Source organism: Apus apus, chromosome Z, assembly GCF_020740795.1.
Source record: "Apus apus isolate bApuApu2 chromosome Z, bApuApu2.pri.cur, whole genome shotgun sequence".
NCBI lineage: Eukaryota > Metazoa > Chordata > Aves > Apodiformes > Apodidae > Apus > Apus apus.
Window position 1 is genome coordinate 36,741,870 of NC_067312.1, and position 14,626 is coordinate 36,756,495.

At 40.0% G+C, this 14,626-nt stretch overlaps 1 protein-coding gene across 1 annotated transcript; it reads right to left on the reverse strand.

Annotated features, from left to right (window-relative positions):
• Positions 1-7,535: 7,535 nt before the first annotated feature.
• On the reverse strand, positions 7,536-8,090 carry LOC127395662 (interferon kappa-like). Its single transcript, XM_051642897.1, has one exon. The coding sequence runs from the start codon at positions 8,088-8,090 to the stop codon at positions 7,536-7,538; it is 555 nt and encodes a 184-aa protein (XP_051498857.1).
• Positions 8,091-14,626: the final 6,536 nt, after the last annotated feature.

Consider the following 14,626-nt stretch of genomic DNA (forward strand, 5'->3'; position numbering starts at 1 on the left):
GAAGAAGTCACCAAGGACATAATGAGTATAGATGTGGTGTGTAAGTACAAAAAGTCTGGGGAATAAAATGTGCCTTACTGGGTCTCATCCCTACTGTGAGTCATGTTGAGCTCCTGGCAAGATCATCTTCAGTACCGTGTGGTGTCCTGGAGAGGTGACAAATGCCTCCTTGGCAAGTGGGTGGTTTCCTGGCAAACACAGTGGGACACCTTTTTTATTCCTGGTTCTCTCTCTCACCTGGGACCTTAGCAGCAGGGTCATGCAGTTATGCCTCATTTCCCTGCTGGTGTGGCAGCTCACTTTTACTGCACAAGAACCATCATATTTTTCTAGCCTAGAAAATGTATTTCTTTCTCAAGAGGGAATAATAAACCAGTGCTAAATCTAGGGTGAAAGAATTAAACAAATGGCTATTGAAAGGCTCAGCCCATAGCTCTTGCAAAACAGCTACCACACTTGGTGTTGCTGGGAGGACAACTGGCGTGACTAATACTGCCAGGATTTGAGCTCACGACTGTAACAAGATCCAGCAGCAGGAAGAACTGCTCTTTTAAAACATCAGGAAAACACCTAAGAGCAACAAAGCTCACCTAGCTTTGTGATGTGCAAAATCCTTCTTGTGGGCAGCTGCCAAATTAAAGACCCCCTCAGATGACAAGTGCATCTGCAGGAACTTGTGAGCTGGCCACCAGTTCCTTTCCATGGTGGCTGGAGGCAGGGGGACAGCTGGGGTGGTCTGGGCAGCCTGCAGCCACTATGTGGGGACCTTGCACCAGCTAGTGCTGCCCTGTCCCAGGTAGGGCTTCACAGCAAAGCAACCCCTGCTGAAGAGGTGGTGCCTTCCACTGGAGCATTTTGAGGGCTTTCCTTTCTTAGCACCTTGTCCCTGTGGACTGGAGGCCTGTTGCTTGCTGGAAAAATGTCTCCTGGTGTGATGGTATGTGAAACAAGTGATGGATGTCAATGGAAGCAATGATGCTGGTATATGCCAAGCCCTCAAGCTGTTATGACACTAGACCAAAGTCGGAACACTTCCAAGCACACAGGGTTTGAAGAAAGGATTTTTGTTTAAAACATTCACAATTGTGTAAGCTGCATAGACATTTAGATTAAAACAAATATTAAATGGCAATATTGGAACACATTAGCTGGACATAGGAAGAGTAGAATAGGTCCTGGAAAAAAATCTAGCTCTTATTTTTGATAAGTAAACTTCTTTCTCTACTCCAGCTGCTTCTCTTACAGAAAAACTTCTGCCTAGAGACTACTTAACCAGCATCAAAAATAGCTTGTATGTAACTGCTGGCATTTCTTAAAACACGCTTCATGACTCTTCAGCACATGCTAAGCCTAAATCTCCTGGATTTCTCAAAATCTAAACAGATTGTAACTGTTTCCGTGCATCACCATTTCCCTGCCTCATGATATGGGAAAAATATGTTCTGTCTGGGCACAGAGCTTGTGCCAGAAACCATTGCAAGGGAGTGCTTTAAGAAAGAAGCTAACAGCAGCACCGGAATGTTCCATGTGATAAGGAAAGAATCTCATTCTCTTCAAATAGGAAACATCACCAGGATAAAACATCTGCTTCTTTTATGCATAGCTTTTGTTTCCAAATATTTGGTATAAAACCAATATGCAGATGTGTTTTAAGAAAACAAACCTCGCATCTTCACATTAATTTTCAATGTTCCTGTTAACTTTATGTCTCCTTTCATCCATAAGATTTTTTTGGCTACCTGAATTCAAGCCTGTGTTTTGTACAGTGGATTAACACTACTCTAAGCATTGGTAAATCACAGCACTTAAACACTAAACAGTTGCTTAATTGGAAGCACACGCTCCAGTATTACTAAGTTCAGTTAAAGCAGAAGAGTAAATCATGGGCTGCCTGGGGACCGTGGGGCTGATGTGCTGCAGTGCTGGACACTTATGTCTCACTAACAGGCAAAGTATTTATTTGTACAGTGCAGGCTGGTGTTTACATCCTGTGACTACCACTGTCCGTGAGAAAAGAAAGGCTGTGCAGAGGCAGACAAGGAAGCAAAGTCATCTCTACACTGCAAGCAAGTTAATAGGGAAAAGTGTCAGGGCTTTTGTCTGTACACTCCAACTGGGCAAAAGAGGAAGCAGCAACTGTGCCAGCTGCCTGCCCCTCACACCCTGACAGTTTTGTAAATTCAGCAGAGACCTGCCTTACCAGAGCTGACTTGGCATCAGCTGACTGAGTAAAGTCACACCAGATGAAGTTCCTGGCTGCTTTAGGATGAGGAAAGGCATACTGGGTGAGCAAGCATTGTGCCACAGGAGTCCACCAAACAGACACAGAGCTGGCAGAATTTTTAGCTTTACAATTTCATCAGGTGAAAGTGGGTGGAGTTCAGAAATTCTTTTGGAGGAAAAAAAATATCCCAGCCCATCTGGTTGGCTTTGGCCATAGTGACCTTTTGGATTTAGCATCTTTCAGAACAGCTGAGCTGTCACGCAGGCAGGGGTATTTCAGAAAAAGCAGACTGGTGGCATTTCCTTGCCACTGCCCCGCAGCTGGAGCAGAACAAAAGGAAGGGTAAGGGAAGACAGACAAGAGCATTCCAGCAGCTCCTGTCCAGACCTTCGAAAAATGTAACTTGGAGGAGATGTGACAGTCTCCTTACTTGTTCTTCCTGGGAGTCTTTGAGGGAGCAGGTCCTCAGGCCTCTAGTTTGATTTTTGTACTCATAAGCAGCTCTACAACTCTGTAGGAATAAATTGATTTGGGGGATTAATTTTTTTCAAGCATTGATCTCCCAGACCACAAGATATTGCCCCAATTGCCAGGCAGAGGTCTCATCAGTAGGAAACTACTGACTATGCTCTCAGTACAGAAAAAAAAATGCAAACCTTTGTGTTTCTGTAATACACTTTAATTATGATTTTCATAAAACTATTTCAACTTGAAAGCAACTTGATTTTATGATGCAAAGAGTGACTTCTTTTTAGGATGTTTGTTATAACCTGGTTCTACTGTTCTTAAAGAATCTGAGTTACATATTCAAGCATAAGATAATGTATTTTTTAGGGTAACAATTTTTGTACAAATTAACTTCCTTACAGAGAGTGTAGTAAATAGCAACACTCACTTTTTTTTTTTTTTTTTTTTTTTTTTTTTTTTTTTTTTTTTTTTTTTATCCTTTAGTAAAGGTTCCTGTCCTTCCTTCTCATTCCCAGCCAGCCTCTTCTCAGCTGAGTGAGAAATTCGCTGATTCTGCTAGGGAGACAGCAAAAAGATTAACTAAACATCAAAGACATACCCAGTTCTGAAATGAGTCTTTCTTCTCCAGTCTCTGTGCTTCCCAGTTCACTGCACTCAGTTTCATTGCTGGATGAGACCCATGGGCCAATCCAATAACAAAGAGGAATTACAGCCTGATGGGCTGGCAGATTTCCCTTTTTTTAGGTGTTAATCTTTACCACGTCACTCATAACGGACGTTGCGATAAGAGCTTCTGACATTTTCTAGTTTAATGGTTGCACAAATAGTGACTGTTACCCTGATATAGGGAACTGGAAAGGAGAGGGAGGTGTGCCCTGTTTTTCTTTTGTTGTGGTTTTTTTTTTTTTCTTAAAAAAAAAAAAAAAAAGCAGAAAGATAGAAAATTAAGGTTTTGGCATCTTGAAATACTTATAATGAATACTTATAATGACCAGTAATAACATTCAGCAGAAATCCTTCTTAAATACATGTGAGTAGCACTGTCAGGATTTATTGCTTGTCCTGAGGACATTAGCTGAATTGTACTACAAGCAGCAGGAGGTTATTTCTAACTTTAAAAAAATACAGTCACAATAAAAGATCTGCTACAGCCAATGTGAGCTTTTCCCAAAAACAGAGGCCAGAACTGAGTCCACCTCAAAACCAAAGACACTCAAAGAGAAATATGTTAATTGCTTAAAAAAAAAGTGGAACATCTAAAAAAAAATATTTGAATCCAAACAGGTCTGGTTTGGGGTTTTTTTGATAGAAGAAAGAATTTCTATTTTATATAAAGATGTCTGTCAAGGTATTTCCTTTCTGGGAAAATGAACTGTAACACACAGTACTCCATCCAACTAAGTCCAGAGGAAGTTGTGCAGATTCTGGCCTACCATGATAAGAAAGTAGAGGAATACAATGGACAATAAGAATTACAGTGAGTAGACATGGTGGTAGATGGTGTGCAGGGGCAGATAATGCTATTTGAAATTTCAGTATTTAATCTCTTTAATATGGATTTTGACTTTGCAAATGCATTACCATATTTTTAACAAGTATTTTGTAGAGGTGAGTGTTAGCTGTGTTTACTTGACACTTTCAAAAGCAGTTATTTGCTTAAAAGATTGACATCATTGCTAAATGTGATGTGACTTAAGGATCTTAATTGCAAGCACTTTGACTTTAGAAGGCTGGTCTTAAAGAATGAAACAATCTTGCAGCCTCTTGTGGAGAGAACTGAGGCAGGACATTAAATTTACTGTGCTTATCAGCTCGTCACCTACCATTGCTTCATCCTCAGCTCCCCCTGAAATTAAAACAGAGGGTTGCCAGTTCATGTGAGCTGGGGATTTAAGTGTTAATGTATGGAGAGAATAGGAATTTATCCAGGACACAACTAATGAAGAGCCTAAATTGCGCTTGCAAGCAAGGTGGGCTTGGTGGGGTGGCCCTGGGGCAGCACTGCAGCTGCCTGCTGGGATGCAGAATGGGCTGTGGCAACAGCATGTCAGCCAGCTGAGGAGCAAGACTGTCCTCACTTTCCTTGTTAGAGTTTCCTCTGCTAGGAAACCTCAATGCTGAAAAAGCCCTTGCACCTTACCAGGATTTATTCATGTTGGTCCAAGCATGGGAAGCACTAATAGAAATGGCTCATCCTTACCTATATGAGGATTGGTAGGAAGATTTTTTTGTATTAAAAAGCACAGTCATGTTACTGGAAAGTATCAAATGCAATCTTTAATTGCTTTGCTCACCTTTTTTTTTTTTTTTTTTGCTTTGCATTCTATTTCTAAAGCAAAGTAGATTAATTCTGCCAGTCAAAACTGAGGACTGACACCCTTAGAATTAGAACCCTAATATTTTACTAGGATTTGAGACTTCACAGTCACTATTTTGTTCATTTAGATTTTAAAAGAATGTATGTTAAAACTGTATTTTGCTACATTTGTTTAACTTCTAGAAAAACACTAACTGAAAGAAATACCAGATGGTTTCAGTTAACCAAGGGTGTAATATACAGCTGACCTGATAACAGAATGGTGCTAAAATAGATTGGTCCAAAATGTTTCAGTGGCAAGGAGGCAAGGATATTCTGACTCTTCCACTTTCTTCCTTTGCCTTAAGAGCTCCTTTACCTTTCTTTAAAAAGTAAGAATAAAACAAAGATATATTGGTTTTCTGTTTTTTCTTTTTATTTGTTGTGCAAGTATGTCTGTTCCAGGGTCCCCATCTTTAAATGGGACTTCTAGACATTGTCTCAGTACAAATAATTTCTATTCCCTCACAGCTGCCCAAAAAGTAATTTAAATGAAATTCTGGTGTGGAGAACAGCCCGTCTTCTCCCCCAACATAAGACATCTGTTTTATGAGCTCCTGTCCTTGCCAAAATACACGTGCATTCACCTGCAATTCTTACACTTGTCTATAATCTCACTTTGCCCTCTAGTGCCCATTCGTGTTTTTTTTTTTCTGTGCAGCGAAGTACCCTGTTGATGGAAATATTTCAAAACATATTTTTATTTGGTGATTAGATTTTTATGGAAAGTTATGAAAAGTTATAAAAGTTATGAAAAAAGTAAGTTTAATGGTATGAGAGTTTATGAACAATTAGTGGACCATGCATTAACATATTCCCGCTGCAGGCAAGTGAGGCAATAAAAACTGGGATCCTTCAGGGGAGGGCAGCTGGAAATCTTTTGTGCTATTTCCAAATTTCAGAAATTATTAGGCCATTTCAATAACAGTTTACTGCATCGCAGAAGCTACCTAGGATATCAGAACCAGAAAAGCAGGAAGGCTGAATGTCCTTTTATTGCACAGGCTTGAAGAGATGCAAAAACAAGCAAGCATCAGAAATAAGATTTGAAACAGTCTCGCAGCAGGGTCTTTTCAAGTGCCGTTAGTTACAAAGCCCAAGAAATACGAATTTTGCTGTAACAATTGCAGCAGGGTGTCACCAGGAGGAAAAATGGCTCTGATGCGTTTCTCTGTTTCTTCAGTCTTTCCTATTCTGGATTATGGTGAAGTTGTCATCTGGTTTTATTTCTGGTATTTCAGCTTCAGACCTGATACCTGTGTCTCTTGTCACTTCTTTAGTTTGCATCCATGAGTGATAGAGAGGAGAGTATATACACCCTGCAAAAGAGACCTGTGTCATAGATATGGTACCTGACATCTGGTGTACCATAGCTATTCCTCTTACCAGTCAAGTTTTTGTTCAGATATACCTTTTTTATTATCGCCCCATTGAATACTCTTCTGAATAACTGGAGATTAGGGGAAACTCTGAAGTGTTTCCTCACCTGATGCTTGTACCTACCTCTGGCAATTTCATCCCTCTGGAACTAACATTACCCTCCCTTGGGAGCCACAGCCATGCTTTCTCTCCTCTGCTTCTTTATGCCAGACCTAGAAGCCTGTGCCGAACATACATCAGTCTTGGTCACGGGAAATAGCTCTGTTTTGAAGCTGTTTTTTTGTTCTTTCTTTTTCTACTAAATTTTTACCAATATTCTTTAGATAACAGAGCTTGGATGTAACTGTTTTCCCCCTTACTAATATACAGCAAGGGACTGGAGAAAATACAACCATTTGAAATGGAGTTACCCAGGGACAATTTCCCAAGGGTAAAATCCATGCTTGACCTGATAGACAGCAGATTTTTGCCCAGTTTGTTGCAAGTAGTTTTAAATAGTTAAATTATATTGCAATTATTACTCAAAACTATGTGGTTTGGAGGGGAAATCCATTGGGATACCAAGTACTTTATGTTCCTCTGTGTCAATTTGTGAGCAAAGGAAGAGAGGCAGAAAATTTCATGCAGCAGCATCCAACACAGAACTCAACAGTGATGTCTGAGATTGCAGTAGCCAGGATGAAGAATGTGTAGTCCATTCACAAATACTTGATTCTCTATATGTAGCTGAAAATTAGATGGAAAGTAGCAGCACATTTTCTCAGCAGAAGTCACCATAGGATGACACTATTTGTCATAATCATAAAATCATCATAGAGTGGTTTGGGTTAGAAAGGACCTTAGATTACTATACCTTCCTATGGAGTAACCCTCACTAAAAAGCCATATAGATTAATTTATAGCTGGTGTAGACACCTTGCTTACCATGGGAAAAATTTACTTACATTAAATAATACATAACATTTGCAAAAATACATTTCAGCAATGTAATTATTTAAACCCAATCAAAGTTAACTATAAGCACTGCCAAGAACAAAGAACACATATAAATATAATCTACATAAATAGTTTTAAAGCTAAGTTATATCTGGTCAAAATCTTTGTACCTTAGTTGTTAAGCTTCCATATGACTTTATCAATCAACTGAAGACATTTCCTCATTTCTGCACGGCTGATTTCCCAGGAGCAAAGGTTGTGTTGTTTGTCTTTAAGAAAACAGTCTATTTTTTGGAAGTACTTCTTCAGTTTCAGCCTGTTGACTTCTTTACTCTTAAAGTAGAGGGTCTGCTTCTTGATCACACATGCCTCCAATAGCTCAATTTGCTGATAAATTCCATTTTGGAATTGTTCCAAAGCTGTCCTGTCCCAGGCAGCTAGAGTCAGGTTTTGACTAAAGATATAGAAAATGTGTTGGAAGATCTCTTCAAGGGCCACTTTGACAGTGTCTTTCTGCCTGGGCTTTAGAACCTGCTCAGGAAAACTGAAGGACATTTTTTCTCTTAGACATTGTTGAGGAAATGTTTTGCCCATTTTGTCCAAAAGTTGCAGGCTGTTCTCAATCACTTTTCTTTGCTGTAGTTGAAGGTGATTACACTGAAGACTGGAGATGGTGATGGTGGACAACAGTATGAGACCAAATTGTACCAAGCCAAAAGCACCCATGGTAAAGATAAACTCTAACGTTCCTCCTTTCCTCTGGATAAATTCTGAGAGACAGGCTGGGATGCTCTGAATGTCATTTGTGGGCTTCTCTTTCTCCAGATCTTGAAATTTCATTATTCTGTATGAGAAGTTTTCTTTCATCATTTTTTGGTTTTTAAGGTTTTCCCCCTTATGTATGCTTTTTACAGTTACCACTTTCATTTTCTGCTTTATGACTTCATTGTCTTTTTTTTTTTTTTTTAACCACATTCGTTTAATTTCAACCGGGTATTAGAATGTTATATATGTCTTAGACTACCTAGATCCTCTCCTTCAAAAATTCTACAGGCATTATAAGGAGAATTTAGAAGAAAAAGCTACAGAAATATCCTTCATTTCTTCATAGTACAGGAGATTGCAGGAGGTATCATAGTAGGGGGTCTGCTTCAGGCCACCAGACCATCACGAGCAGATGAGGCCCTCTACGGGCAGACAAGCGCAGTTTCGTGCTCACAGGCCCTGGTGCTCTTGGGGATTTCAACCCCCCGGATTATCTGCTGGAGGGACGACACAGCAAAGCACCAGAAATCTAGAAAGTTCTGGGGGTGCATTGATGACAGCTTCCTCCTCCAAATGGTAGAGGAACCAACAAGAAAAGGTGCTATGCTGGACCTTGTTCTCTCCAACAGCGATGGGCTGGTTGATGATGCAAAACTTAATGGGATTCTGGGCTGCAGTGACTGACATGGTCGAATTCAGGATGCTTAGGGCAGCAAGGAAGGAGCAAAGCAAACTCACTAACCTTGATTTCAAGAGAACAGATTTTGGTATCTTCAAAGATCTGCTTGGTAGGGTACCATGAGACAAAGCACCGGAGGGGAGGGAAGCCCAGTAAATCTGGTCCATAGTCAAGGATCACCTCCTCCATACTCAGGAGAAAGGAATTCCAATGAAGAGGAAGGCAGGCAGGAGTGCCAGGAGGCCTGCATGGATGAGCAAGGAGCTTCTGGCCAAGCTTACAAGGTTTACAGAGAGTGGAACCCAGGCCTGTGTGACATCCTGGTATCCAAACTGGAATGATATGGATGGACCACTTGTTGGGTAAGGAACTGGCTGGATGGTCACTTGAAGAGATGTGATCAACAGCTTGATACCCAGATGGAGACCTGTGACAAGTGGTGTTCTCCAAGGGTCAGTACTTGGACCAGTGCTGTTCAACATCTTTGTTGGCGACATGGGCAGTGGCATTGAGTGCACCCTCCACAAGTCTGCTGATGACACCAAAGTGTGTGGTGAGGTTGACATGCTGGAAGGAAGGGATGCCATCCAGAGGGACCTTGACAGGCTCAAGAAGTTGGCTCATGCAAAATGCATGAAGTTCAGCTAGGCCAAGTGCAAATACCTGCACCTGGGTGGGGGCAATCCCAAGCACAATATAGGCTGGGTGGAAAATAGATTGAAAATCCAGAGGATTGAAAGTCCAGAGGAGAATGACTTGGGGGTGATGGTGGATGAGAAGCTCCACATGGGTAGGGAATGTGCACTTGCAGCCCAGAAAGCCTGGGGAGGAAAGCTGGGGAGGGACTGTTGGCAAGGGATTGTAGCAAGAGGACAAGAGGAAATGGATTAAAACTGGAGGAGGGTAGATTTAGGTTAGACATTGTGAAAAAATTCTTCACTATTAGGGTGGTGAGACACTGGAACAGGTTGCCCAGAGAAGTTGTGGAGGCTGCATCCCTGGAAGTGTTCAAGGGCAGGTTGGATGGGGCTCTGAGCAGCCTGATCTAGTGGGAGGTGTCCCTGCCCATGCAGGGGGTTGGAAATAGATGATCTTTAATGTCCCTTCAAACCCAAACCATTCTACTATTCTACAATGTTTTAGTAGTGGAAGAAATGTTGAAATAAAATAATACTCTTCATAATAGGTCAGTGACCTGCTGAATCCTGTCTCTTCCACATGATTTATACTTCCAGAATTCAGTTAAGCTTCCTCTACCTATTTTCACTCAGGGGAAAATATTTTCTTTCTCCTCACCCTTATTTCTCTTCCTTTAAACTCATAAGACAAAAGTCCTATCATTAAAATATAGGTGCATATATATATATATAAAATGTGTATAAGCTTTGAAATACATATGTGTATTTTAATACATACACACTGCTAATTAAATTAGGCATTGATCTCACTTGAAGATATAAGTGCCGTGCCTTGCCAATACAAATGCTCACATGGGAACAGGTTAGATACTTGGATTAAATACTCCTTTTTAACCCCATATGAGTAACTGAGTCATAACTAATGTCAATGCTGTTAGAGTACAGGTCTGAGTTCTGATATTAAATCGGAAGAGAATCAATAGAGAAGCCAAAAAATACTCTAAAATTCAGCCATTTGCTTTCTCTCGCCATATAATAGAGAAGGTTAGGCCTTGCACAGTACCCTGGGAAATCTGACTTCTGTCTTGGATTTTATTTGGATGAAAACTAGTCTTAAGCTATCATTTTCTGTCTCCCCAGCCTCCTGTGCAAGCATACAGCATTGCAAAGACAATTGTCTGCAGGTGGTTATGTCTTGATGAAGATGTCAAATAAATTGTGTTTTCAGTCTGAGACTTGGCTGCTTATTTTTGTTCTGTTGTTGCACCCATTGGTTTGTGGTTGGCAGATTTATGATACTATTGTAGTATTATTGTACTTTGTGTTCAGCACACAGATATTTGAGAAGCTTTAAAAAGTCATAAATTAAGCTGAGAACAATTATTCATATGAGCAAACTCCTTGTATGCTCTTATGTTGCTTAAGTGACCTTGGATTGGATGTATTGCCAGTGTGAGGAAAAAATTAATCTCCCATCACCTATAAATAAGAAGAGTAAGAACAATCAAAGAGGGATACCAAGTGCATAACACAGAACCAGATCTTTTCACTTATTGGGAATGTTAATTACTTTTGAAAAACTGGCCTGAAGTGCATTATTGTGTTAAATGCAAAATGGCCATAGAGATTTATCACTTTTGCAAAAATACAGCTCTAGAATGTAAATACATATTACAATCATAATTAAATAAATTATAAATTTATTTCACGCAGTCAAAATATTAAATACCACTACAGCTATTTCAAAAAATTATAGACAAATGTTTATTTTCCCGACTGCAATCATTATATGAGCTTAACCCTTCTGATTTAAACAGGTAAACTTCTTCACCTTCATTTTATCTCTCAGACACACAAGTTATTTCTTTCCTCTTGTAAAAATTTTTTTACATTTCCCTCTCAATGAGGAGCTGGAGATGCCATCCTGAGTGTCACAAACATTATAGAGGGAAAAACAGATTTCTTACAAAGCCAGAGTAAGTCCAGGTATTTTATTCTCTTATCTGTGTTAACTGATCATTTGTTCACCCTTCCTCACAGAACAGTTACACTTCACTTAGTCCTTCAAGTTTTTGAGGTTGGTGTTTTGTGGCTTTGATTGTTTGTTTGTTTTTATGACAACAATTGGTTTTTCTCCACTCAGCCAGTTTGTTGATTATTGCACTAAGTGAAGCATAATAGTCCCCTAATCATCTATCTTTATTGCTTAATTAAGAAACAAACAGTTAACTCAAAATAATGACTGGAAGAGGTAGCTGAGTGATATGAAGCTGCAGCACAGATTGCTGTTTATTTCTCTGCCTGTGATTGAAGCACAGACCACTCAAACTTACAATGAAAAGAGGAAATGAGTTTACAAAGCACAGTTGTATTTCCAATATTGTCTGACTTTCTAGTCCATGCAAGAAAAATCTGCCCTTAAAAGGTCATCTAGCTATATTTGTATTCATTACAGGAGTGTAAGACTGGAGCTAAACATGTGCGTAATTTTTTTATTTTCTGACACCTTAAAATGCCACAAATTGCTTCTCTTATAGAAGTTTTTTTTTATTATTTTATTTTGTAATGTGATAGAGGAATAAAATGACTATTTATTATCCCTTATGACATGAGTTCTCTTATCTCAGGAAACAAGGCAAGTGGTATGTCTAAGTTTAGCCTATGTATGTGTTGGCAAATGAAGCAGTGCAAGGCAACATAGTGTGCTTTTAGCCTGTGATAACTACTCCATGTTAAATTACTTCATGTAACATTACACCAGCTTCCTGAAATCAAAATAACCAGTTCCATTCAACATTTCACCTACTGTAGCTATCACAGTTATTTTCTCCTTTAATTCATTCAAAACATACTGATTTTAACAAGTTGACATCCTGGGAAGGAAGAACCTTGGGAGGAAGAACCCCATGCACCAGTGTAGGTTAGAGACAGACCTGCTGGAAAGCAGTTCCAAGGGGAAGGATCTGGGAGTCCTGGTAGACAGTAAATTATCCATGAGCCAGCAGTGTGCCCTTGTCACCATGAAGGCCACTGGAATCCTGGGGAGCATAAGGAAGAGTGTGGAAGAGAGGTTGAGGGAGGTTGTTCACCCCATCTACTCTGCCCTGATGAGGCCACATCTGGAATACTGTGTCCACTTCTGGGCTCCCCAGTTCAAAAGTGACGTGCTTTAGGAGATCCTGCTTTAGCAAGGGAGTTGGACTAGATGATCTTTAGAGGTCCCCCCCAACTCTGACAATTCTGTTATACTGTGACACGCCACAAAGGAGTTCTGCCCAAGAGAGCTTCCTCCCCAGCTAGCCTGGCACAGCCTATGTTGAGAGGAGATAGTTTTTCTTTGTTATGCTTTCTACCACAGCTGTAAATTGCCAGTCCTCTCCCTATACATCTAAATTCTCTCTTTGTTATTACTTCTTTTTTTTTTTTTTTTTTGAGCAAAAACTTAAAGTACAAACTTGTATTCTTTGCTCTCATGCTATGACCATGTGGCTGGCCAGATGCAAGCTTCTTGCTGGGATGGACAAAGGCAGGAGAAACCAAAAGTGCCCATATGCCAGTGAGAAATGGGATAGTGTGAGGGCTGGTACCCTTCCCTGTCTGAAGCATGGACTGAACAACAACTACAAGGCCATACTGAAGAAACAGACTCTAAGGTGGGAACCCTGTGACGGCAGGAGAACCGCAGCACTGTTGCTGTTCCACCCAGAGACTGCAGCAAGGTCTTGGAATCTAACTGGATAATAGCTCAGAGGGAAAGCAAAGAACCAATTGGAGACATGGGACGACAATGTAACAAGCTATATATGAACAGGGATAGATGCCAGCTGGTTTCTCCATTTTGCTTTGGACTGCTTGCTTGCTGCTTCTCCTGTTGGGGTTTCCTCTCCTAAACTTCCCCACTTACAAGTATTGCTGGGTGGGAAACGTTCACAGTTGGAGTGTTACCCCAAGTTTCTTTTGTTATCCCTTATTGTTCTTTGCCCTTACTGAACCTCCTCTCCCTAAATTCTGTTAAATCCCTTAAATAAACCATTCAATTCATAAACTTTAAATCGACTCTGTTTATCGTGGGTGTGGTGGGGGTTGGTTGTCCTTCCACCCTAAAAGCCGGCACTGCAGCTGCCGCTCCTCTGAGAGGCGAACATCGCCTGCAGGCCCGCGGTCCCATTAAATTGCTCCAACAGGGAGAAAAGAGTCAGACTGCAACAGATAGTACAGGTTTAATATTACAGCTGAAATTTCTCCATGTGGATGGATAAAGCTAAGAAATTTATATATTGTCTTACTACAAAATCTGCCATGAAGATTAATATTTTACTCAGTTTTAAATTATTAAAGCACAGTTCATTTATCTCATATGCTACAACTTAATTCACAATCACTGTTACAGTTTGCATTAAAAAGTTAAGATCTAAGTCCTGTGACCTTCCCATCTAGGCCAACGATTTCTTGGTGTCCTGTTGACCTGTCCCAGTCCAAGTAAATGTTTTATCTTACGCTGACTAATTGACTGAAACCATGTCTTTTTTACATACTTGCTTTTGCAAAGTATTGCTTCTAGAAATACAATTTTACAAATAAATGTATTAACTAATAATTAAAAAAAACCTCCTAAGTGCTACAAATTCAGTTTACCAGAAAGGAAATTTAACAGAGCAGCCCTCAATGAAGTTGCAGCAAAGAGGTATTATCATAGCCTACACTTTAGAAGCACAGAAATAAATTAAAAAATACTCTTTCTATTATGTCACTAAAGATTTGCTGCCTTAATGATAAAAATATATTAAAACATTGTCAGGACCTTTTTTTAACTGCTTAAAAAGGAGCAGGACCTGCAGTCCTTTTTCTAGTAAACCAAATTATCTGGAAGTATATTTACTTTAATGTATTGGCAAATTAGACTGGGACTGTCTTTTTGCCTGCACTAAGGTTCCTGTGTCTATTAACATGAACTGCCAAAACCACTGGGCATAGACAGGTTCTTCAGGTGCATTGCTGGAAATATCTCATGATTTATCACATTGGATGTGCATTTACCGTGAAAGTGTGCTCGGATTTTAAACTCTTGAATACACAAGGCATGAATTTTTTAAATAAACTAATTCCTAAAGGATTACTAGACTATTCTGAGTGGCAGCTGCCTTCTTAAAGTGGAGGATCTCTCACACCCATTTTATGAA